The sequence below is a fragment of the Lethenteron reissneri genome, chromosome 19 (assembly GCF_015708825.2).
Source record: "Lethenteron reissneri isolate LAM-NWPU_2019-01 chromosome 19, ASM1570882v1, whole genome shotgun sequence".
In the NCBI taxonomy this organism is placed as follows: Eukaryota; Metazoa; Chordata; class Hyperoartia; order Petromyzontiformes; family Petromyzontidae; genus Lethenteron; species Lethenteron reissneri.
The window spans coordinates 2,304,665-2,332,044 of record NC_083797.1 but is presented as its reverse complement, the minus strand read 5'-3'; the positions used below and the strand labels follow the sequence as shown (position 1 = coordinate 2,332,044).

At 45.6% G+C, this 27,380-nt stretch overlaps 1 protein-coding gene across 1 annotated transcript; it reads left to right on the top strand.

Annotated features, from left to right (window-relative positions):
* Positions 1-282: 282 nt before the first annotated feature.
* On the top strand, positions 283-27,380 carry LOC133344154 (stathmin-2-like). Its single transcript, XM_061554155.1, has 6 exons — positions 283-517; positions 3,644-3,685; positions 17,620-17,715; positions 22,539-22,711; positions 23,100-23,291; positions 24,142-27,380. Exons 1-6 carry the CDS (start codon positions 499-501, stop codon positions 24,199-24,201), a joined length of 582 nt encoding a protein of 193 aa, XP_061410139.1. The 5' UTR covers positions 283-498; the 3' UTR covers positions 24,202-27,380.

The following is a 27,380-nucleotide window of genomic DNA, read 5'->3' as shown; positions in this document are numbered from 1 at the left end:
GTGTATTTTATTCATCCTAAAGTGATCTTCGGAATGTTTCAAAATGCGACAGACGTAGGGGGGGGGGGGATATCTTCATTAAAACACACCATTCGACAGTGCAACCCATGTCTGGTATACATTTTCCGCCCATATTTTACAGTGGAAAAAATAAATCTATCAGGGCGGGTGAAGCGCACGTAGCGCAATGGAATTGGTGGAATATTGCCTGCGGGGCGTGCGCTCCTTAATATTCACTCCATTCCCTCCCATCATTACAACTATAAGGTGCGCCCTCCCTCACTCTCTCTCTCTCTCTCGCTAACACACACACCACTCCACCCCCAACTCATCTCTCTCTCTCTCTTTCCCTCCTCTCTGTCGGTCGGGCGTGCTGCAGCTCCACTCTTGCGCACCTCGTGCGGGACTGCAGTGCGAACGCTGTGTCAATCAGCTCCAGCCCTGCTACCACCTCGTCTTCTCCCTGCCAGTTCCCGCCTCACCCAAGCATCCGACAAAATGAACAAAACTGCAACGGGTAAGCGGAGACCAGATCTGCAGAGTCTGCTGCCTCCTAGCCTGCCTGCCTATATGCCTGCCTCCCTGCCTACCTCCATCCCTGCCTTGTTACATGCCTGCCTGCCTGGCTACCTCCATCCTGCCTTGTTGCATGCCTGCCTCTCTGCGTGCCTTCCTTTTTTCCTTCCTGTCCACCTCTCTGCCTACAATTATCCTTGCCTACCTCCCCATTTGTTTCTCTACCTGTCTCCCTGCCTACCTGCCTGACAATCATCTTCCCTGCATGGTTGCATTCCTTCCGCCCTGCCTTCCCGCCTGTTTGCTTGCACGCTTCTCTGTCTGTCCAAGGACCGTTGTGTTTTCCCCCTGTGCTACGTATTTTGAGTAAATGCAATGCATTACTGAGACAGCGACAATGCGACTCGGGCCATATATTCGCCACAGATTGTCTTGTGGTTTTAATAACGATGTCTGAAAAAAATGGGAATAAATATTTGCCACACTGCTTTACTCCATCATGTGATGCTTTCTCCTGAGGGATATAGCTCATGTATATGAAGTCATTCGTTTTGCATGTGGAAAGGAAAACGTTATGGATTGACGATGTTGTGGTGATCGCAGACACCCATTCAGGTTCGGTAACCGTTTTGCAATGACAAATATGTTAGAACCCATCGAGGTCCATTCTTTAATTTGTGCAATATTGTAACCATGTCCAGTGTCGTATAAGCTATTTGAAAGTCCTTACGTTTTTAACAACACCGTCCAATGAAGCCTGGGAGTGGCATTTTGCAGCAAAAAATTCCACCTGTCCTCAAAATCATCCTGCAATCTCTAACACGGCCACACCCTCGAGAGATTTTTTTGTCCTGCGATTCGTTGTGCCACGACCAGCGACATAATCTGAGCCTCGCCAGCCGCAGGGGTCATTTCCTGTTGGCTACATAGGCCACGGGGTTTGGGGGAAATTATCTCAGAAATCCCTATTGCCTCACTCGACGCTACAGGTTTCATTTGGGGTGGTTTTATTGTATCACGATGAAGCAGCAGCACGGTTGCTATATTTATAGGCCAGATGGTGCCTGAAAAATATAGGCGATTGAATTTGCCAGACTGAGATAAATTTTATTTGTGAGGGACACATGCTGCATAAATTATGTCTTCCTCACCAAAGATTGGTTTCAATATTCTAATTTGCGTGGCTTAGTGTAATATATCTACGTGGGAATGGTATGCAAATGACGATACAAAATACGGGTATCTTAAATCATATATGAAAGCTATGTGTAGCTCCGATATTATTGTTTGGGTCATACAGTAATGTGTTGGAAAAAATGTTTCACGTATTTTCATTAGTGTGTTGCTAATTAAGTGCACGTGCTTAATTTAGGCATTGGAATTGTGAGCATGTGTAGCTGTGCATTTGCGAGGGTGTTAGCCGTGCTTGTGAATGAGCATGGCTGTGAATGCGCTAGAAGAACACCCGGGGCCGACATGATAAGGCGGGGTCTCTCGCAAGGTCTCTAGCTTGGCCCTCTTTCGTTTATCTGCAGAATAAATTGCAGAGTATCCATCAGAAGAATAGGTGCTGCAATAGCATCAATATCTTTAAAAATTACACATTATCCAGCACAGTACAATAGTAATACATATTTAGTATTCTCTAGACTCCACAAATGAGCAGTTATATGCATGTATCTGATATATATATTCTACAGATAACCACACTGTTTACAAAGAATGTAGCAATGCATTTCATATTTCATGAACATCTTATTTTCAAGTTACATGCATTAAATTGTGTATGTGCGAATCAATTATTTCACGTCATATATGATATATGTAATTGGTTCGCATAAAGCCATAAACTAGAGGTTCTAAACGAACCAAATTGCCAGTAAAATAATCTTGAACCTAATCTTAACCCCCAAATCGTGCCAATTCTTAGACTCGTTATACAATGTAAAATGTAAGCAAATATACGTTAAAAACATTAAGATTACATTCAAACCACATTCTCGGACACAGCTCAATATGATGCTGTTTGCGATTACCTAGTCTGTGCTGTAAACCAGATACTGGCAACATCACATCCCATTGTTATTGCCAAATCTATCCCTGATCAGCTGATGCAATATCAGCAGCCATTATGAAGCAGACGACAATTAGGCATCCATGTTACACGTATACAGGCATTGCTGTTCAACAGCAGGCAGACCTATAGAAAGAAAAAAACATAACGTTAGAGAAATTATTAGGGCTGGAATATTTATTTTCTCACAACCTTAAAATGTTCACTCCTGGTCTGGGTGCAGACCCTCCTGTCTGGATGCGTCGTGGGTGTGGTTGGAATTGCTGAGAGGATGTGTGACATGGATAAAAACAAAGGGATTCTTCCTGAAGGGTTCAACTAACTCATTACTGCTGTCTGGTCACACATTGTCACACATTGTTCGTAGCGTATCAATTTGATGTCATGCAGTGGGCATAGCTCAGTTTGTTTAACAGTAGGTGATGTGTCTGCAATTCACGCACATGGTCAGCTTAAATTGTGGGAATGTAATGATGTACTAGCTCACAGTTGCCACGCAGCATTGCGGTGATTGTTATAATTAAATATCACGATTCATTAAAATATCCGATTCATTTGTCAAATTTTTACCAAATAATCTTTTCTCGTTTTTTGTTTCTGTTTGTATCGTTTATGCAGCCTTGTTCACCCTATTTGCTTAAACATAACATTACCATATACATTGCATGTACTCAATTGTAAATACACGATTCTTAATTTTGCAATTCTGCTCATGTATCATAGATGTAAGAGTTCATTAATCGAGGCATTGCTACGTGCCTAATCATTTTCACCGGGAGCATTGTCACCAGCAGTGCACCACGTCTGCTTGTATTTTCCCTTTACGGCTCGGCCGACTCTGGCCTGTAGACGTGGCAGGCCACATCTGTTGCAGACATCAAATTGAGCGAATCCACAGAGACATGGGAGAGGGGGAGGTACCACCATAATATCTCCACTCCCGTGATTAAATCAGAGCCAGGTTTCTGTTCCAAAGAGACAACTGACTTATCCATTGATTGGTGTCTGTGAGTTTGAATAATAAGGCTCCCTCACTTGCACTTTCTCTCTCAGGAAACGTGACCCACGCCTGGGCCCACCTCCGACATGCACCAGGTGAGACCCTAAGGGGAACAGTTGTAACCGAAGGCACATGCACGATTGCAGATGCTTCAATTTTGCAATCAAAGCTGTTCAATTGCCATGCTCAGGATACATTTTTCATGGAGTGGAAACCTCATATATTTGTCTGAAAATGCCACTCGCAATTGCATTGTGCTATTAATGTCACATTCACTTAAAAATTAGCTTTAAACACTTTTTTCCCCTGTATCTCTTGTTTTAGGGGTTTCTGTTAAACATGACACGTGACATTTCGATCGGAAACCTCATATGTGCCTCAAAATGCCACTGTACTTTTAAATAATAACAAAAGACTCAGCATCTTCATCAGTAACACTGCCTTGAAAGGAACTATATATCATCGGTGACGTTTTGAGCAATGGCCTTTCTGCTTCGCATAGGCAGTACTATTGATAAACGTGTTGAATGTTTGGTTTTTGTGAATGTGCACCACTGCCAATGCAGTAACCACCAAATAGTGTTTTGTATTGAAATCGTTTTTATATCACATCAATTAATATTTTGCTTTCAACATGATTTCTCCCTTTTTTATATATAAATTTTTTTTTCAAACACTGCACACCGTATTTGGAGCTTTAGTAGAATTGCTAGTGAGCCCCAAATCAATAAGAGCAGAAGCCCTCTGCCTTTCCAGACACAACGTGATCTGCACAAGTTTACAGTTCCACAGCACTCGCACCACGGCTGGGCTCACGAATCTGAGCGCGGTAGAATGGATCCATAAAACCAAAGCGTGTTAAGCAGTTCGTTTTTTTTTTGCTTGCACGGTCTTTAGTAACAGTTGTTGGGGCAATCAATGGCATTGCTATTGAGGGCAAGCTCACCTTGGGAGGAGGTCGGGTCAACTGTGGCCATATTTCACTTTGTCATCTGTTCGAGGCTGCAACCGGCAACCTCCAAGGTATTGGCTCAATACCCCAATCTGGGCCATTAGTGCCAGCCTGGCTTTCAATCAAGGTTGGCATATTTATTGTTTTATCTAGTGTGTGCATTGCAGTTTTTCACAGAGATTGTTTTCCCATACAATATCGAATTCTGTGAGGCTTTGACGTTAATGCTCACTACAGAATGTATTGGGTCTCTCTGGTCGGCTGCTTAAATGGGATACATCAACACATTTAGAGCTGTTCTGCATCCAAAGATTACCAGCTCCTTGTTGCGTCTCAACAATGAACTCATTATAATCACAATGAATGCTCATAAATGCATTCTGTAATCGGGTAATGCCGAACAAGCAGAAGAAATGCGGTAACCGCTCACAATCCAGGCCCACGCTCTGAGCATTCAAAATCAGAATGGCAGCCATTTACTGAAAGACTAACTGAAATAGTAATGGACGATGGTTTTAATTGGCTGTGTCGATCAAGGTGGTTGTTTGATCACGCTTCATCACGGTGGTCAACACGGTTTTCGTGAAGTTCCAGGTGGGGGGGGGGGGGGGGGGGGGGAGTGCGCAGGACCGATTCAGTTTGCAATTGCCTTTGATGCTAGCCATGGCCAGGAATCAAATGTGGGTCACTGGATTCATAGCACAGTGCCCTGATCACTATCCTCCCCCCCCCCCCCACAATATGCTCACAATACACATGAATTAAATCATCATGCATGTGAGAAGTAATGGTGAATGATTCGTGGGAAGTAATATGCAAATTATATTGTTAAATTTAGGTAAATACGGCGAACAAGGCTGTACCAACGAGACATACAATTACGAGGTAGCAATACAAATGAGACCGAGATAATGAATTTGTGAATGAAAGAGTGGCCTAAGTGGTGACAGTTTATCAAATTAATGTGAAGATGAATCAAAACTAAAATAAATAAACGAAATTAAATATCGACAACACCAGTAAAAACTGCATGTTATCCCAATCATTCTTAGATAAGCATTTAATAAAACCAGTCAGAACCTGATTTCATTACGATTATTACCTCTCCACTGCTGGATGAAGGTCTCCCCATGACGTTCACATCTCTCACAATCCCCCAATGCCACAATCTATCTCGCTGCTGCACACAAGGTCATCTCATCACTCCAATTCCTCGGTGGTCCTATACTCTGTGGCACGTGCCCTGCTTCGGCTGCAATTCCATCACCAGTCTCGACCATCAGCCACCTTTCCTTCTTGCGATAATGTGCCTAACTCAATTTAGTGTTCCGAACGGTCAATGTGGCTGCCTTCATAGGAAATGTTTTTCTTGATTCGTAAGTTCTTCTCTCCATCTCTCCGTGTAATTCCAAACATGGATCTCCAAAAGCTCTTTTGTGTACTCTTGCTTTTATTCCATTTTGTCAGTGTCCATATTCCTTATCCATTTGTGATGGCAAGTAAAATGCTCTTTATATATATATATAAAAACTAAAAAAATTCGTCTTTAGGCACATTGGGATATTGCTTTTCATAATCAAATTCAGTTTTTCAAAACCACTCCAATCTGTTTTCATCCATTTCACAACTTTGAATCTGTCTGCCTTCAATAGCTGTCCTCGGGACATATATATGTTGTGCTTTTGACACATATCCCCATTCTGGTTTTTGAAAGTTTCTATATTAATTCAAAGCTTTGCTGGCATGGACCCTTGTGCAGTTGATGTAATGAGGCACCTGAGCACCTCAGGTCCGTGGCCCCCAGTGCAGTTGCACTGCCTGCACACTTGGCAACTACATCGCTGGTTTAAACGTTTAAGAAAACACGTTGCTGCTATGCACATCAGTCTCGTTATCTGATTATTTTTTTGCAAACCTGCGATAGCAAAATGAGCAGACACAAAATAAGTCTTTGAATTCAGATGTATTTCTGAAGAGAGAAATGAAATGTCATTCCCACTATATATTTTTTTCGTTTTGTTTCCCATGAAAATGTTTTTAATTCTGCAGATCCCTGGAGTCAGGCATTATGAAGGTCAGACGTAGTCTCCACATGTGGTTAATATTGGATTGTGTAGCGGAAGAAACGGTCAATTTGAGTGATCTGCTGGAACTGCGGGGAGCTTGCCAATTAACATTCTGCATGGTCACTCTCGTTTAGCCGTGGCCCGTTTCGTATTACAGCGCCTCTGCAAGACAAGACAACTGATGTTACATTTGAAATCAAACCGAAATTTCAATTACGAAGAAGGAAGCAGTTTAAGTGTGCATTCATTTGTTTTGTTTCTAAACGGCCTTTAAATGAATCGTCATCATCATCACGGTCCATGGGCAGATTGCCCGTAGGCAGCCACTGCACATTTCGTAATTTGTTTCGACTTTCCTGTATCTTGTGCCAATATGCTCGAGTATAGAAATTTTACAGAGAAATAGCAAGTGGTTACCAAGAACAATGTAAGGATGACTACGGCTGAGCAAAGAATCAACATTCATGGCAATTAATGGAAAAAATAGTCACCATTAATGACACTTTTAAGAATAATAATTTGAGTCCCCAAAACTGAAACTTCATGAGTAAGGCCTTCATCCAGCAGTAGATTGACAAAGGGCTGTAAGAATAAATGCTTGAAAACAATTCACCCCCCTGAAATTCTATGAATTGTCTGCATTCAGATGAATTCAATCCTTTTTTTAACATCGCGGTGAATTGTAAAAATAGAACAAAAATAAATTCAGAATCAAACTTACATTTTAAAAAATATTAGGTCAAAGAACGAACAGAGTTGAGGACTTCTCACAATTGCTGACAGTCAGTAATGGAAACGGGGAGATCTGTCTGCTGTGAGATCTGTCTGCAGTGAGATCTGTCTGCTGTGAGATATGTTTGCTGTGAGGAATGGTGGAAGGAAGAAATTGCGGCTTCCAAGCTTCTTCTGAAAAAGAAGCATCTTTGCATGCCGGTCATTGACCGGGTAAACGCAGACAGCTCCGGTGACTTACACACGGTGACACCCTGGCCTGACTCTTGCCCTTGGCAAACATCAATGCTGCCCGCTGTCTTGAAGAGCACAGCTAGCCGTGCGCGCTGACACGCCACTCCTTCATGAGACTGCACTGTCGTCTCCGGCGTCAATACTCAACCTCCAGTGCACACAGCCCAGCCGCTGCATAAATAGCACCATGCCCTTACAGTCCGTGGGCTAGCATGATTGGTATGGGACCCTGGTGCAAGGAATGAATTGGGCACTCTTTTCTCTAATCCCCCCCCCCACCCCTCTTTGTAACTTGGCACCTGAACCCCAACCGCCCGTGAGCCCCTTACGCAGCGCCTGGACATTGCGGACAGAGGAGCAGAAATGAGAGGCAAGGTGGAGAAATGCAGCGTTTGCAGAATCAGGGCCTTTCTAAAATGCCGTCTTGTATAGCTGCCCACGGGGGTTCAGTAAACAATATTGTGCTGGTAGTGTTGTATTGATGCGTGCTATTTCTCTTGAGCAATGCTCGACAATAGATAGAGGTTTTTGAGACAAAGCAGACCTATGTATTTGCGATCTAACGATGTATCTCCGCAGCTCCGATTAGCACGGTTGGCTAAGTACGGTGCCTAAGAAGTTCAACATACATCCATACAAAATCGACTATTATGTTAATGATACACACTTCCAATTACATGCACGGGAGTGATTGCTTTAAATTCATGTAACGTACCTTGAATGTCATTATTTTACGTGACACGCTGTAGGCTGTCGAGTCACTGCAATGCACCACATTAAATAAATATAAAATTAAATTGCAACCTTGAGTATGAAAAAGGCATCTAAAGGGCTATTCATTATACACCTACAATTCATAAATGCTTTGCAACAGCATTGCATGAAAGGTCACTTTACCTACATGGAGCAAAAATGTGCCATGACATCAACAATAACAGCCTGTGTATAAGTTAATAAAATGGTGTTTGTAATGCATACAAAAATGACTTCATACTAATAGACACAATTAAGTTTTCTTGCTCATGATCTGTTTAATGCATTGTGAAATTTATGCCACGTCTGCCGATTGTTGATATCTATGGTCTTATTACCAGAGGTTTTGTTTTACAGTTTATCCACCCAGGGTGTGCGACAATTCCACTAAACGGCAAGAGGCTTAAGCGGCCGCCCACGCACCCATAGAAACCCCTTACACGTTGAGCAGCCAGGGGCTCAGGGATCACAGCACTTAGCTCACACTGCTGAGATTTGTGGCATTGAGCGTCCATTAAACGGGTTCTCGATTGTAGCGAGCTGATGGCCTCAGCCTAAGTCACCAATAACTGTACAAAAAACATTCACAGTGAAAAATTTGGTTCTCGCACTGTATTTTAGCTACATTTCAACTGTAAAAAAAAATATCTACTTTTCTTGCATCAATCATCACTCACTGGGTGTTATCGCTCCCCTGTGGACCAGAGTTGACCTTAAATGATCTCAGAGGTAGCTAGGTGATATTCACTTCTGTGGGCCATTCTCTGCCTGAATGTTTCAAACCCGAACAGATGTTCATTTTAAAGGTTCGACATGTCGTAAGGATACAGAAGGGAGGGCATAACTGTGGCCAAGAAAACCCAGAGGCCAGGTAGCTTCCACACGGCCTTAGGCAGCCGATTAAAAGATAATATCGCTCGACTGATTCGGAGTTCGACCTCCGCTGCCAAACCAGAGCTGGGCATAAGCACCCTGCCCAGTTACAGAAACTTCTCCACTCTCTTGCCACCTAAGCCCACTCCATACCCTTCTCTCCGCCATCTCTCCACCCAACCCCACCCCACATCAAACAAATGTCTATCGACAGGAAGAGCTCACCCACTGATTTGCTCTTAATGGAATTCAGGGCCCTCAATTCACCCGGGATGCATTCACTGGAAAAATCAGCATGCAAGGCTCGTGTGCAATGCACTAAGGAGCGAGACGAAACATGGTCTCAATCAAATTAGCGGCACCACGATAGTGCGATCGCCTAAATGCAGCCTCGTTACGTTAATGCACGTGGTGTAATCTTATTGTTTGGGTCAACGGTTGATGTAAAGAATATGCCCTCGTGTCTGTAAGTGATGGTCACGACACAGATGGTGCTTTGCTGGCTTTTGACGGAAAATTTACGTGAAAATCCTGCTATTTCTACTGCATTCTAGTAAACAAAACAAGGACCAGTAAAACAATGCTACAAGGGGTTCCTAAACCTTTGGAAATACGGGAAAAGGGACTAGGAAACCCCCACATTAAAGCATTTTTTTTGCCAATAAAAGTCGTAAAGTTCCTCGTCATAACGCTACGTTAATTGATGCCCCATTGTGGACTTAAGATAGGTATGAAACTGCAGTAGAGGATATATATTAAATCCATATTGAAAACGCATTTCTTTAGAACCGTGTTTCGTGTTTAGTTTCTTGTCCCCCCCACCCCCGCACCTCCTATTCGAACGGTTGGCTACGTATGGCGCGAAAGAAGTTCAACGTACATATTGGACCCCCTCCAGCCCCCCTCTCACTTAGAGCAGCTGTCGTGATGTGTGGCTACTCATAACTGTGGCTTCTGCTGGCCCCGAGCCTCCTGTCCATGTGTGCGGAGACGATATTGGATTCATTTGTTTGTCAGCTGAAGGAGCGTTTTTCGTAAAAAAATAAACAACCCTGCAAATCTCTGAAATGAAAAGTAAAAACAAAACGATTCCCTCACACCCTGCCTCCACCTGACCCCATTTTGTGCAACGTGTCGCATGGGCCCCTTATTGTCAATAAATCCAAATATCTGCCAGGCCAAGGTTGCCATTATCTTGATGTATTAATATCGCACATTTCAGATTTTACTTAAACGCCCATGCACGCCTCTCATCCCTCGCGTAATCTCGTCTTGGTATGCATAATGTCATTGATTAAAGATATCTTCGTCATCGCAGCATTAAGATATTTTCGGCTGTTCATACCCCTTCCGATGCATGCCGAGTTTTGTGTGCAGGTGAATTGCTTTATCTTTCCTCGTAGAGCGCATGTCCGCTATCATCGGCGAAGAAGGGAGGTTCGCACGAATACGAGCACCTTGGTTTCAAATGAGCCTGTTGAAGCTCCTGTGATAAATGCATTTGTGACAGGATCCGATGATACACTGCAGCGATCCAAACACAGTCTCTGAGGGCTACCGCTTCTGTCCTCGGCTACGGCGTTGTTCGTTAAAACAAGGTTGTATACAAAACAGCGGGCCATCCACACTTGCCTAATTGGGGTAGGAGATCTGCGGAAACGCATTCCCGGAGGTGAGCGGCGTTACAGTTACCATGGACTGGTGGCCTTGGTATGGGAGACACGCGCAGCCATCTTGGCACTGAAATGTCAAAGCAGGAGAAGCCATATTCCAGCCTCTCGTCATCATCATCACAGCAAGATTTACCTTAAATATAGCAAGCTTTGAACGTAAGTATGGTGACTGCCAACATGTAATTTCTACAAATAATATCCAGTATACAGCATCTGTCTCGCAGAGATGCGCTAGGATATATGATGGCTGGGAATTACAATTTGGGTTTGCATAGAATCTAAAAATAGCTGCATCTCAAGAAAATGTGAATTACCGCATTGTAGATATTTAAAAAAATCCTGTTTAACACATCTGTAAACAAACATTTATAAATAGTATTACAACTGTACCTTTTCAGCAGGTATTTTGTATCTGACAGCCTCTGATTGGCCTTACTAACATTTGTATTATCATTACCGCAAGTTTGAAGCAATGTACAATAGTATTACTCTATATACAGTCGAGTATTATCAGTCGATGCGTCAAAGCCATTTTGTCTCTGGGTGGCCTCATATCAGATCAGATCAACTCTGCAATGTGATTGCTCTGAATTGTGTCAGGGGCTGAATGAACACCGCATGTCAACGAAACTGTCACCAAAACCACAGCAGACATCAAACTGTGTGGACGAGACATCGTTATTTTTTTAGGCCAACGCATGCTGATGAGAGGCACCTGGCTTCGTGGCCTCAAAAGTCAGCAATACAATGAAATTCAATACAATTTGCAGAATACAAAGTGTCTAATTGCAATCGTGTGTCTAAATGATATCCAAAGTGAGGGGCGCAATCTATTTACTCGCTTGCTTTTGTTTTGAATGGTGCCCTTGGCTCACGAGCCTCAGTGTGCGTTACTTACGTTCTAAAATAACAGATTTGACGTTCCCAGGCACACGAAATGTGAAACTGAAAATGTTGGTCAAGATAATTTTCTAATTGCAAGATAGGCGAAGGGGTGATGATCGGGAGATAGGCGAGGAGGTGGCGATTATGGAGGTGGGCGAACCGGGGCGGATATTATTATTATTGGAGAGGCAAAAAATAATGGATTAGGTGTGAATTTAAAGAGAGAGAGAGTGGATGAGTAAGAGGAGAAAATCCAGTTCAGAAATTGCACCAGAGCAGAAGTTACCTCCCACAGGTTTGAGGTCCACTCTGCGTTTCACCAGGAGACATTGGTTACTCGAGCAGAGTACAATGTATGAATAGGGTAGTAGAGATTAGCCAGAGAGATTTAGGCTGGAACAAGACCATTGTAAAGATCTTCAAAACAGCGAAACTGATCTTCAAATAGATTCTGAGGATCATAGATATGATCTCATTTTGGCGCGGAAGACAATACACAGAATGTAGTCCACCCTGATCACAAACACATTACACGGTGCTATGTACAGATGATGGAATCCATATTCTTTGGTTCTTTCGGTAATGCATCAGCAGCAGACCATGCTCTCCCATCTGATGACGGACGCTTGTGCTGCGCCCGAAACGTCGTGATTTATTTTCTTTTCTACCTACGTGACTTTACCGAAAGAACCAAAGAGTATGGATTCCTGCAGTCACGAAAGCTTCAAATCAAGATTAGATGATGGAATGTTGGCTTCCTTAAAATAATGAACAATATAAACACTAGATTCTAAAGTGCAAGGCAGAGTTGGCTGATGCAGAGGTCTTCTCACGAGCGTATGCATTTTTAATGCAATGGCGTATTCCCCTGCGGTTTAAATGGAATCCAGTGGCCGGATAGTCATGTGATACCGGGAAAACCATCTGAGCTGAGTGGTGGTGGTGGTGGGAGGGGGGGAGGGGGGTCAGAATCCCAACCCTGGATCCAATAATCCATTTATGTTTCCACGGCGAGGCATGACAAACGAGCTGAGGGCAGGGACCCGCGTGACGTGAAAGGGGCCCACGTGACTGCACGGGCGTGAAGAAACGGGCAGACACCTCGCTGTCCCGTGGAGCACTTGTCCTCCATCGCCGTCAGACACTGGCTTCAGTAAATCTGCTCCATCAGACGGCAGCCACAAGTCATTGGGGGGCATTGGCGTAGAGTAGTGCGGACTTGATGGAAATCATCAAGGCCATCAGCGTCATCGTAATGTGAATTATTGGTACCCATGGCCACTATAAGGCTTTCAGGCGGTGAAAATTAAATGTATTAATTACGGAGGAATAACAAAAGCCATTTAGATCGTCACACCTGTTCCTTTGCGCATCCAGCACAGGTCGGAACTCCACAAAATGTAAGCCTTAAACAAATTGAAGATATTTACATTTGCACAATCTTTAAACATATTTTCTGAGTGTCGTGGTGCACATCTTTCTTTGATCCAGCACTTTCAAGGTAGGAGGGGTTGGTCGATAACGCAGATTTGTGATGCGAGGTGGTCCAGGAAGTGGCGTTTTAGAAAATGAGTTTTTGAATAATTGTCAGTAAAAAATGTTTTATCGTTATCCCCTTGTACGTGGAGATTTCCTTCTGATGTTGGAAATGGAACATACATCTAAAACTAGGAGCCACCTAAAACTAGTGCACAGTGAGACGTTATTGAATACATTTAATTATTGTTTTAAAAAACCCACGTATCATCAATGTACCATTTGTACGCATTATTCAACATGACATATAAAATGTGAATTACCCACTTGAACCAAAAAACGCTATCATAAACGCAGCTTCAAAAGGCCACGGGCAGCAGCAGCGTTATCGTATAAACAGCCATTTAGTTTCAACAAAGAGCGGAGAACAAACCAACAAAATCCACACACCACCACTGTGCGGGCGCCCAGTGTGTCCACCTCGCGATAAAGACTTGAGTCAAAGCCACAGCGTGTATCTGACCGCGGCAGGCAACGGTGCCGCGGATGATAGTGCGAGGAATCCCGCCGGATCTGCCACGTGCCCTTCACAATCCCCCCCCCACCCGACCCCCTTCCCTCCCACGCTTGACATCTCCCGTGGCTTCACTACCCCTGGTTCTGCTCCACGTGCAGGCAGCCCTGGCGTTGCCAGGCATTGTTCCCCTGACGTGCGCTTCTCCATCATCATCATCATCCTTTGACGCCTCCCTCCAGCCAGTGTCGACATTGACTCTGGGGTGGGGGGGGGGGTCTCAGGGTTGCCCTCTGAGCCCCCCCCCCCCCATTTCAATGTATACAATCCTAGCGAGATGGTAGAGATTCAGACAAGATATAGAGATAAATTTCGACAAAAAAACAGATGTAGTAAGGTGAGAGGAAGGTAAATGCGGACAAGCAGGAGATGAGAGATATCAATTTGCCTTGTATATTAATACATTTGCGTGGTTATTAGGATCTGCATTTGAGATGACATTGCATGCACCCCTTTTGTCAAGAATCTGTGGATTTCCTTGAGCTACCTGGGAGTTCAAAGCTTTTGCTTGGGTTGCTCATGCCCATCGCTGCCACGGCTGGCGGGCATGTCAGAGTGATTGTGCGCATGCTGATCCGTTCACAGCAGGGGGGAGGGAGTGCGGGCGCGATGGAGGTTGGGTGTCGGGTTTGCAGCAACGACGCGATGGAAGGCTTTCTGTCCAGCAGAAGGAAGGAAGCGATGTGGTGGCATCAACAGAATTGGCCATGATGGCATCTCGATCTTGACCATGACCTTGCTGGGATGGGCGTGGAGATTTGAGCTTCTCTCAAGCAGTGAGACAGGAGAAACACGTTCGCTTTCCAATTGGCTATTTCGTTAGAATAAGTGCGGTTACTTTTATGTATAAAAACATAGCTCATAATCGATAGGATGAATACACATGTGCTGAATGTGTGCTTTCCAACTGTTATCCGATTAGCCAATTGGATAAACATGTTGATTTTGTAATTTAAATCCCTTTCTATTCTATTTTTGGATTTATACAGCGCCCCTTCCAGGGCCCTTTGCAAGTCGGTCAACAATCTTTAAATGAAAATAAGCTGCACGTGATGGATTCTATTGAATCACATAACAGTGCAAAATGCATTGTAAACAATTCCATTTTGCCTGTTTAAACGAGGCAATTACATTTAGAAAACAATGTTACTCAAACAAATCTAGATTTATGTGGCTTTAGCTATTGTTACTGGGTTTCTACACAAAGTATAATAGTCAAGGCTATAGCAAAAGCTGTTCTACCAAAGCAATTCTACTGTAGATAGGAATCCAGTAACAATCACTGAGCATGAAAACAACAATCGTGACCGCTCATATCAATGTAGGCCTTATCTTCAATACAAAACGATGTGGAGATTTAGATCGCATCTAAATACAACAGCATCTCAAGACGATGTGCAGAAACAATGGAGACCTTTTTTTAAAGGAGGGGCAGTCAGTCATATACATCTTGTGTGATCCTTAAAAGTGGATACCCATGACGGATGTTTTCCCATTTTTTGTGATCTTCAGCATCTCTCGTAGGAGGTCCCGTCCAACTGGTCACATTATCCCACCGACTCATCCGTAACTTGAACAGGGCCATGTTGTCGGCGGGGTGTTCTCGACTATGAGGGCTTTAGATAAAAAAAACACATTTTCCTTTGTATGGCTGATGACGTAGAGCAACAACTATAATTTGACATTGTGGTTGAGCCAGATAACTGCGGCAGGAGTAGCGCGGAGTGTATTGCTGCGTTCGTTATATGTTCCATAGTCTCTTCTGGGTGACCACAACTGCACACATGAGATTTTTGAAATGTCCATTTGTGCATGAGGTATCAGTCCGCATCTGCCAGAGAAGAATGAGTGAGACTGAGTGACCTCCCACTAAGTCGCAACGCGTGGAGGTGTTCCACCATCGCATTACAGTGCCTCTAGTGTTACTGGTTGGAACCTCCTGGTTACACCAGCCCACAGGGGATTCTTGTGTCCGTCCGTCCGTCGTGCAGAGAGGGGCTGGGTGGGGAGGGGAGGGTGGGGAGGGGCTGGGTGGGGAGGGGAGGGGCTGGGTGGGGAGGGGAGGGGCTGGGTGGGGAGGGTGGGGAGGGGCTGGGTGGGGAGGGTGGGGCTGGGTGGGGGGTGAGAGGGGTGGGGCTGGGTGGGGAGGGGCTGGTCACCCCGTGGTGCCCTTATATAACTCAACGTTTAACCTACTCACGCCGGCTTGTGCCCGCCCTCACAGTCGGGCATGTTTGCGGAATACACCACGCCGCCGTTGACCCTGGCCATTGACCTAGCAACCCAACGTTCCTACCAGCTCCCTCCGCAGCAATGTGTTTGGGGGAGCCTGATGATTTCCTGCTGCTCTTGGGGGCATTTGTTTGAGCCGAACTTTTGAAGGGCAATATTTGGCACGTGAGCAATGACGATGGCAGATTTTCCTGATGGGCGACGGTGCAACCCGAGGCACAGATATCCTCACCCCGCTGCATACATAATTGAAGTTAACTTAAGTGGCTGCAGAACGTAGACGCCAGTATGCTTGGCTCAATGCCATTTATTGTTTTTATATGGCAGTGTTAATGATAGTGAGTTTAACAGGCAGGCTTTCAAGACCAATAATTCAGATTTTTTTTGTTAGATCGCGTAAAGATACATTTATCGTTAAACCCAACACTACTCGACACAGCCAATTAGTAAGGGTTGTCACGTAAACAAAACATGCAACTTCCTTACTAGTTCAGCACACCGGCGTGTTGGAGAGCAAACCCACAACATTTACAATTCTAGTACTCGAATTGTTAATGATGGTGGTGAGGTGCTTTGGGGTCCGTGTTCGAACATGTCCAGCCCTTTTGTCAATCCACTGCTGGATGAGGATCGTGTGGGTCGTGGAGGTTATTTGATCGTTTGGTGAAGGCGGGGAGCATGAATGCGGGAGAATATAAGTGCAGTACAGTACGACAATTGATTTTGCTGCATTGGCCCTCTCTCCTGCCAACCACGCAGGAGAAATAACTTACGTAATAATCTTCATCTCCTTTGGGTCTTTCGGTAAAGTCACGTGTTTCTTCACTGGACACACTGGTCAGAGTTGGTTGGTGAAGGTGGAGGGGGGGGAACGCAGGATTAATTAGTTAACATATCACTTGTCAAGAAAAAAAAGGCTTTTTTTACCCTTTCCGGCAACAATATAGGCGTTAAGATGTTCAAACAGCAAATAGAGAGTTGTTACAAGGCATCCAGTCTGCATTCACTGGGAAAGGCAAAGCCCATAATTATTTTTCATAATTTTGATACCGAAAAAACAGGGTCCCATAGATATGTTACTTGTTATTGATCTAAGCTATGGCTGGGAATCAGACTCAGGTTGCCAGATTCATAGTACAGCGCACAAATATTTTTTCCACCACTTAAAAATTCGAACACGGTATATTTACGACCTTTTTAATGCATTTTAAAAACAAGTTTACTGGCAACTATTTGCATTGTGCTGCGGTCAGTGCTTTTCTTTAAAAGTCGCGTCGTTATAAATCTGTCACGTGTAGCTTCCATCGACTTAAAACTTCATTACCGTGTGAGAAAGGCATTTATTTGGTAAATGATAAACAACGTATGAGTATGGCCAGTATACGATTTATTTGGAAGGACGTGTGCATTTTCATCCCCCGATCAATATTACCAATAGCTTTCGTCGGAATAACTGGCACTGATGTAAAAAGTGAGTTGGAAACGCAGTAAATTGACTCAATGAATTGTATTTGAACTTGGACCATCTCGCGTGTCCCCTGGCACTCACCGTCCCGCACTGCCGCTGTGCTGCCCTCAGCGTACAAGGAGAAGATGAAGGAGCTCTCCATGCTGTCCCTCCTTTGCTCGTGCTTCTACTCGGAGCCACACAAGAACTCCATCTACCAATACGCAGGTGGGTGTCACTCGCACACCGTGTCACTCGCACACCGCGTCTTCAAGTTCAAGTTCATTTATTTGGTATAGCCCTGTGAGCCATTCAGCTCTTGAATCGGGTACAACCGCAACAAACAAAAAACAATGACAAAAAACATCTTAAAGTGAATATGTGACTAAGTGCAAACAGAAAATCCAAGAAAAGACAGCAAAAATATTGCAGAAAAAACACCGTACACCAACGCTGTGTGCAAAAATCTCAGTGGGATGCAAGTCAAACAACAACAACAACCACAAGACAACTTAGACTAAGGCCATCAGTCTAACTCTGTACTACAACAAACAAACATGGCTAAACCAATACACTGTCTTGCGAGATGCAACTTGCACACTGCACACACCTCGTGTGATACACCTTTTTACGCGAAATAAAATAATAATTGCATAAAGAAGCGAGGAGAGGTGCACGATTGATATTCAACTTAGAGATGCGTAGAGGAACAGATGAAGATATCACAACGACTGTTAAAAGTGGGTTTGGGCAGGAATAGAAGGGATGTGAGTTGATGGCCAAGGCTAACAGTGGAATGGAAGCCGAGAGATGGATAGTAACCAAGAGGACGGCGGCCACCTTGGAGATGGAACAGAGATCAGCTCACGAGCAAGAGTTAGATGGAATGTTGTTGTAGAGCCATGGAGGTGAATCATTAACACCTCTGGTATTGGAACTAAGTCTCTTTTTTTAAAGGTATTTGTGTTTAAATAAGTTCAAGACAGCAAAATCGCATTTTTGTAAGAGGGATTCAGAAACAAAATCATGACTTTTACAACACAAGAATACATATATTTTTTTACTCGCAAAACTTTAACATCGTAAAACATACACATGTCAAATACACCATATAGACAGTTAAGAAAAAGTAAGCAGGCTTGGGTAGGACGCATCACAAGAGAGGACGGTGATGGACGGACACCGACTGGCGATTGAATGGCAGCTGAAGGAGAGAACGCGTCCAGCCAGGGGTTGACCACCGTAGAGATGGAGCGATGAGATTAGTTGATGGGGGAGGGATGAGATGGATGGTCGCAACACCGGAGCGTGAGGGATGGTGACGGCGTGGGGAGGTTTTCATCCAGCAGTGGATAAACTCGTACCTCTCAACCCCCTTATCATTGCCCTACCTTATTACAGACCCAATTCAGACATTATTGATCACCCCGTGCCCTTATAAATCTCAACGTTCATCCTACAAAGTCCCATCACAAGGGAGAAACGCCGACACATTTTTTTGCCCGTGTTGAAATGGCTGTACGCAGTATGGACCCGAAAACGAAATTTCCCTGTGCAAGAATACTGGGTAAACCGTATGGGTTGACAGATATGTAAGACATGTCAACTCTCCTAGCCAAACCGTCAGAGATGTAGGCCTCAGCAAGGTAAGGTTCAAGTTCAAGTTCATTTATTAGGTATAGCCCTGTGAGCCATTCAGCTCTTGAATCGGGTGCAACCGCAACAAACAAAAAACAAAAACATGAACAAAAAAAACATCTTAAAGTGAATATGTGACTAAGTGCAAACAGAAAATCCAAGAAAAGACAGCAAACATATTGCAGAAAAAACACCGTACACCAACGCTGTGTGCAAAAATGCCAGTGGGATGCAAGTCAAACAACAACAACAACCACAAGACAACTTAGATTAAGGCCATCAGTCTAACTCTGTACTACAACAACACAAACATGGCTAAACCAATACACTTTTCGAAATCACCAAAATAAAGCCATGAAGGCAATGAAAAAGCAATCATAGGAACTGACGGAATTTTCACAATAAATGGCATAAACAACATGTACTACCAAAACCCTGCAGCCATAGCTGGCTGCATGAGTCACTCCACAACAGCAGGAGCATCAATCGGAGTATTGTAATTTTTCAATGCACCTTTAAGATCAGCACACTAAATCAAAACACAGGTCATACTTTGTAGCGATCATCCGGAGCGAAACATTTTATTTTAGGTCACTGAATAGCACTGGCAGCTAGGGGTGTACAACTCCTCTAAAGCAGTTTTGAGTGAAGATCTCATAGGTAGTGACTCAAGTTTCAATTTATTTGCAACAGCATTCCAGACCCTGGGGGCATCAATAGCAAAGGCCCTTCCTCCAGTATATGTACGGCAATAGGGAATATTAAGCTGGTAAATGAGTGTAGACCTTAGGTCAAATTTGTTCTTTGAAACAGAGACGAGATCCAGCAGGTAATCTGCAGATTTTTTTGCAAGTACATCATGAATAAATAAGATCTGGTGCACAAGCCGTCGAACATTCAGAGATGTTAAGTTTGACCCAATGTAGAGATCACAGTGGTGAGTCCTATATGGGCAGTTCAATGCAAATCTTAAGGCCGAGTGATACATTGAGTCAAGCTTCTTCAGTACAGTACTTGGGGCTGATTTATACACAATGTCACAGTAGTCAAGTAGAGGCAGTACGGTAGCTTTAATCAATTCCAAACGGAACATAGGAGGGAAGCAGTGCTTGTGTCGATATAGAAAATCAATTTTAATTTTTGTCTTTTTCCCAATATAATCAATGTGATCTTCAAAATTCAGTTTTGAATCCAGGATGACCCCAAGATACTTATAGATCTTGACTTGCTCTATTTGATCATTATTTAAGGTATGTAATTGGGGAAAAATAACTTCCCGCTTTAGTCCTGGTGAGAAGCATAGCACCTTGGTTTTGGCAGGATTTAGGACTAGTTTAAGAGCAACTAGCTGATGTTGTAGTTTGTTGAAATCACTCTGGAGCTTAGCAATCACGTCATCCGGAGAGCGGCCAGCAGTAATTAGTACCGTGTCATCTGCAAAAAGATTTACCCTGGAATAATCCAGTTCAGTGCCCAAGTCATTTACATAAAGAGAGAACAAGAGGGGGCCGAGAATGGAACCCTGTGGAACCCCTTTTGTTATCTTAACACTGTTTGACCTCCAACCATCTGTGAATACAGTTTGGGTGCGAGAAAAGAGGTAATTTTTCAACCATTTTACTGTGTTTTCGGAAAAACCGAGGCAACTTATTTTACTAAGCAGGATGTTGTGGTCTACTGTATCAAAAGCTTTGGACAAGTCAAGAAAAAGACAGGCGCAGTACTGCTTATTATCAAGGCTACTGTAAAGGTAAAAACAAGCCTACTTTTACCTTGCCACAATACAATCACTCTACCCTCACCTTTTACCCTTTAGCAAGGTAAGTTAAAAGGTATAAGGTCAAAAGCAACGAGTCTACCTTTACCCTACATTTTACCTTTACCCCATACAGATTACCCGATTACAGGGTAATTACTGGGGTACTACTACACATTTAAAAGGTTTGTAACAGGTAAATGCTAGGTAGAGCGCTTTAATCATATAGAATACTCTCGATGATTCCAATTTTAAATGGAGGCCACAGACTGCGCCATGGAGCTTTTAGCGAGCGGTAAACAAGGTATTTACCGGGTAATACCTCGCGCTACCTTTATCCTAAGTTTTACCTTTACCATTTTACCCGGTAAAAAGGGTAAATTACCTTTCCTTGCCGAGGCCGAAAGGGATGTAAGCCATGGCTGATCATTGATTGTGGGGAACGTGCATTGTTTTGTTTGTTTAAAGTATCGCAATGTTGACAGTAAACGACAGCCTCATCTGCCAGTCGTGAATGTGGCCACGGGAACGTTTTCAACGTTTTGAGATCACAAAATGGGGCCCGTTCCCGTGTGACCTCTTCTTTGGCTTTCTTCACGGCGCCGTCGCGGTCAAGGTGATGCCGTGAGCCGACGCGACACTGCCACCTGCTGTGACGGAATCGCAATTATGTTTTACTTGAAGGCCGAAGCAGTAACACGGGACATGATGTGAGAAAATAAGAGTGTTTGACCCTTTCTGGCAATAAAACAGGAGGTGTTAAGATGTTCGAACACCAAATGGAAACCTTTTGCAAGGAATCAAGTCCGCATTAACCACGCACATTACTTGTGTTGAGCATGCAAACAAAAATACTCTGATAATATTTGAGGCATTGGGGGCCGTCCATAAATGACGTCACGCGATTTTGGACGATTTTTGACCGCCCCCCCCCCTTCGTCACACGGCGTCACAAAAAGTCAGACCCCCCTCAAATATGACGTCACAAAGCTCTGCCCCTCCCCCCCCAAAAAAAATGAAACATGCTTCAAATCGCTTTAAACTATTGTCATTGTAGTGCGTATTTAATATGGCGCTGCACTCTGATGTTGTAGGAGAAAACATGTATTAAAAAGTCTATTTAATTCAGTTAGACCGTGTTGTCTATATTTATTTAAAGTTGCGCATTTTGATGTGACGTCATTTATGGACGGCCCCTTGTCTTTGAAACTAATTGATCTACACCAGAGACAGCCTTCTTCAGGGCCTGGCCTCACCAGTGTCAGACCAGAGGACGCCTAGAGGCGCACAAAGGCAATGCCACTATCAGAGCAGTTATAGCTCGGGGTGAACAGCTACTCAATGGGACCTTGTTTTAGATTTGAAGCTTTTGTGACTGCAAGGATTCATACTCTTAGGCTTTTTCGGTAAAGTCACGTAGGTAAAAAATTTGAATAAAATTAATAGAAGTAATAATAGAAATAAAATAATAAATCACGACGTTTGCCAGTATCAAAGTATGAAAAAATAAGAATAGGTTCTACCCTTTAAGGTCCCAATTTTGCAGGTCATCCCTGCTCACCTTATGGCTTCACCCAGTGCACGTGGTTCATGCGTGCGTGTCGTGCTACGTCGCTGCACCCTGTGCTGCGCCCGTGGTCACGGTGTCGCGCCGCAGACATGGAGGTGAAGGAGCTGAACAAGCGAGCCTCCGGCCAGGCCTTCGAGGTGATCCTCAAGCCGCCGTCGTCCGACCTCTCCCCGGACCGCTCCCCGACTGGCTCCAAGCGCCGCGACCTCTCCCTGGGGGAGATCCAGAAGAAGCTGGAGGCAGCCGAGGAGAGGCGAAAGGTAACGGAGAGGAGAGGATGGAGGTGACGGTGCGGTTAAGAGGGGCAAAAGGTAACGGTGCGGTTAAGAGGGGCAAAAGGTAACGGTGCGGTTAAGAGGGGCAAAAGGTAACGGTGCGGTTAAGAGGTGCAAAAGGTAACGGTGAGGTTAAAAGGGGCGAAAGGTAACGGTGCGGCTTGGAGAGGAGGGAGGTAACGGTGCGGTTAAGAGGGGCAAAAGGTAACGGTGCGGTTAAGAGGGGCAAAAGGTAACGGTCCACGTGCTCCGTTACTTCCAGCGCCTAGAACGAAACGTCGGACATGCCGTGCACTCGGGACCATGACCTCTGGCACTTGCCCCCCACACGTCTCCTGACCCCTGCCCCCTCCCCGCCGCTCCGACCTCTCAGTCCCAGGAGGCGCTGGTGCTGCGGCAGCTGGCCGAGAAGCGCGAGCACGAGCGGGAGGTCATGCAGAAGGTGCTCGAGGAGAACAACAACTTCAGCCGCCTGGCCGAGGAGAAGCTGCTGCAGAAGATGGAGATGAACAAGGAGAACCGCGAGGCCCTGCTGGCCGCGCTCATGGAGCGTCTGCGCGAGAAGGTGGGGGCCCCCCCTTCCCCCCCCCCCCTGGTCGTGGCGAGCGTGGTGATATCTCAACCGGTCCTGGGTCTCCGAGGTTGGGTGAAGTTTGGGGCACAGAGAGGCAACGCCCCCGCCCAAACTGGGCACCTTTATTAATTTATTTTCAGTAGTTTGCAATTAATATTTAATAGAAATTAATTGCATACACCCCCGATGCCTGATGTGAAGGACAGAGCGAACCCTGCCCCCCCCCCCCAAATATAGAAGTCAAACTCTGCCTTTGTAGAGATTTAAGCTACCTTGCCTGGTATACAAGAAGTCGTGGGTTGGATCCCGACCCTGACGCCTGCTGTATATTTGGAGTTTGCATGTCTCTCTCTGCCCATGGTCGCGTGGATTTTTCGCCGGGTTCCCCGGTTTTTCCCTCCACATTTAGAATCAACGCTCGTTTGGAGTAATTAGCTGCTATATATTTCCACGTGATAAGCCACTTTGTTTAGCTATCATTTGTGGCCAGGTTGCTTCTGAAAAAGAGCTATATAGTTCAGCGGGCCTTACCTGGTATAATAAAACATGGTTTCGTTTTCGGGGTCAACTCAACATTAAATGAGTCCTCCACATGGTGCGGTGTGTAAACATCAGCAATGGGGACACGAAAGGTGGCCACAGTGTGGTGTTGGCCACACCACTCCCTTGTGCACCACGGAGGACTTAACAGGGACGTGCACGCACTTGTGTGCGCATAAGCGTGTGAACTTGTTTATGCATTCACGCACGTGTCGCCGTATTTGTGTTCACGCGTATTGTTGAATGTGTGTATGAATTCGCTTCATGCGCGCGCGTGTGTGTGTGTGCTTGTATTGCGTAGGAGAGGCATGCCATGGAGGTTCGTAGGAACAAGGAGCTGAAGGAAGAGCTGTCCGGGTGAGAGGGGAAGTTGAGCCAGGGCAAGGGCCAAGTCCAGCTGCCCAGCCTCTGTCCTGCTGCAAGTCCTACAACCTTACCCTGCTGCCCAGCCCCCCGCCCCCCAAAGAGGGCAGGGGTTGCTGAGGTCACCCACTCCATCTCCCCCCACTGCCCCTTCCCTGTGAGCGCTGCCCTGCTGCCCTTCCCAAGCCCGACTCACACCCCCCCCCAACAAGCTACGGCCTCCCCACTGGGTAGCACTTCACCCAGCGTATAACGCCACTGCCCACCACCACTCCCCTCTGACTGCCCCGCAAACCAGAGCCAACGTTACGCAGTTATCTTTTCTTTTGAAAGTGGAAGTGAAACAGCTAACCAAAAGTTATTTTAGAAGCATACAGAAAGTAATTATAAAAAGTAAAAAAAAAATGGATCTACAATTAAAGTACGTAACAGCTTGTCATCAATATTTTAATGTTTTTTTGTATATAAACTCAGTTGACATATAGGTACGTGTCATTTAAGCAACCCCGTAGCATTTGGTTGCTGTGTGGTGAACGTGTGTTCATTTTCTTAGTGCTCACTTCCAATATCGAACGTGCATAGGCTGGCGCCACGGTGGGGGGAGTGGGGGCGGAGGGGTGGATGCAGGGGGGCATTGACTGCCCCCCACCCCCCGATGTAGCAAACTAGGGAGGGAATCAAACAGACTTCATCTCAATCTCCAAAAAAATATCCCTGTCGATGGGGTAGAAGCCAATTAACAGAAATTAATTCATTATCGAACGTGCGTTTAATGCTAAAATTAAATCTATCTTGGGTTAATTTGTAACGCACTGTGAGAGGGGGCTGGGTTAATAAAGGACAAGGATTGTCATCCAAGACAGGGATGAAACCCCCCCACCCCACTCCACTCCCCACATCTTCCTTTTCCCTTCGGCTACAGCGCCTCCACGCGGACAATTCTGATCGCCGTTTTAGTTCCCAACGTTGCGGCTGCGCTGCGGTAACAATGAAAGGGCTCTGCTACGGGACCACCGATCTTGCCGATGATGTTTGCCAATCATCATGACTCGATCGATTTCGTCCATCAATCGACGCATCGATGAATCCGCAAATTGCGATGAGCCCCCGGTATTTTTGATGTTTGTTTTGTTGTTACGGATGGACCGAACGGATTCGACACAATTGATCTCGGTCAACGATCCACAATGACCAAATCTCTGATCGGTGATTTTGTCGGGCGTACGATTTTATCACTCTGTTACAGAGCCACCCTCTGGCTCCAACCTCCCCCCACCTGATCCTTCATTCCCCCCACCAATTGCAGAGTCCCGTTAAAGCTTCTCGCCTACAGCAACGGTGGTGCCGCCCATGCGAACATAATAATCATTAGCGTCGTCATTGTAACAGCTAGAGAACACACGTGCGGCGACCGGCAGTGTCGTGCCACGGTTTGAACGGCGCTGGAGGCGTCTGTTGCTGTGTGTGTCACTGGCAAGTGAACTGGATGGCATACCTAGACCTGAACATTAACTTCAGGTTCAGGAGGTCTGAGCCCCAGTGTAATATGTGTGTACGTGGGTGTGCGTATGTATGTAAGTGTGTATGCATACACACTATTTATTACCCAAACGTTGGCTTTTGAAAGCTTAGGCACACGATTACAAACCACTTGTCAAGGATTACCACAGCAATATTCGTGTTTTGTGTGGTAATGAAGCAATGGCAGGCGGGGAGAAGCTGACCACATGAGTTGCAGGGGTCCTACGCACCAATTCAGTGAATGATAATGTTGTGATCCGTCAGACCAAAATCCGCTTGTGGTGTTTACCAATCGCCAGTTAACGATATGAGCCCTCTGCTTTATCAGCACAATTAGAAGATAGTTGTTTTTTGTCCTAACTAAGTTGAACAGTCTGCAGGGCTCAGATTAAACGTACTTAAGGTGGCAGATTTCAAGCTTACAAATTTCATGGACGCCTGCAACGCTCAGTGCTGGTCGGCTTCCCCACTTTGCCAAATTTCTCTCCGACCCCACGCGGCCCTCCTCCCTCCCAGACCTTGACGTTCAAAATATCTCACGTCCAAGAAGAATACGCGCATTTCTTTTTTCTTTATTGGCGGTTCAATTTTCAACGCGATTTATTTTATTGGAAGAAGAGCGGAGGAATATCCGAAACAGGTATTTTCGTTCGTGCTTATGATACCACATGGCACCGTGGAACATGAGACGTTCCCCTGGCAATCGGTTCCCGTCCCTCTTCAGTTTGATACCCACACCCCCCCCCCCCTTCTTCGGGGAAGTTCCCTTAACCTGATGTTGGTCAACAAAAGTGTGCACGTGGGCCGTGCCGATCAGCCAGTGGAGTAAACTTGGCAGCCCCCGGGCCCGCAGAGCGCGAGTCACTCCGCACGGTGGCACCACGAGCGTGATGTAGCGATACTCCAACTCGCATCGGGCCGGTCAAGCGTTCGCCGGCGTGATGGGGAGTCACGCGAGCGTGGGTCCTTCGCGCCACCGCGTCTGCTTCCCGCACTGATCCACGCTCTGGCAATCGTGGCATCTGGTGACACCTGGCTGCCAGGTTCACTCCGACCCCAAATATAAAACTCATCAATGTGCAAGTTGGGCGGGGGGGTGGGGGGGTGTTGTTTTCCAGAGAAGTCGTGTCGCCTGCTGAGAGCTCGTGGGATCCCATCGCAGTCACCAGACAGCTCGCCGGCTGGGCTTTGAAAGTTCAACTCCGGGCTGGTGTTAATCTGACGGACGCGGCTGGGGTGTCTGCACGAGCACCGCGTGGCGCCACGTGACCCACCGCGTGCACCCGGACGGCAGTCCAAAGTAACGGTAGTGTTTGTGGCATAATATGCGTCTAGTTCTTCGTGATTACTGCTGTGTAGTTTTAACTCCTCGTCTCTTTACTAAGTGATCGTGTAGCGGAGGATGTGACGGTCCCGTGACCGGGTACCTTTTGGGTGGTCCAGTCGGTTGGTAACGCGTCGCTCTGCACCCCGCTGTCTCGCGAGGGTTTGTGTGGGGGGGGGGGGGGGTGCCGTGGGGTTTGGGTGCGCGCCCAAAGCGTTCGGGGAGGTCGCGCGGTGGACGGACGTCGCGGGCTTCGGCCGCCACGGCGGAGCCTCCGATTGCTACCCATGTCCAAGATGAGCATGTCTGAAATAAACACAAGATAAATTGCG

Coding starts and splice junctions, on each gene's coding strand:
- LOC133344154 (XM_061554155.1), top strand. Junction 3,686..17,619: donor CCACCTCCGACATGCACCAG/GTGAGACCCTAA, acceptor TGCTGCCCTCAG/CGTACAAGGAGAAGATGAAG. Junction 17,716..22,538: donor CTCCATCTACCAATACGCAG/GTGGGTGTCACT, acceptor GTCGCGCCGCAG/ACATGGAGGTGAAGGAGCTG.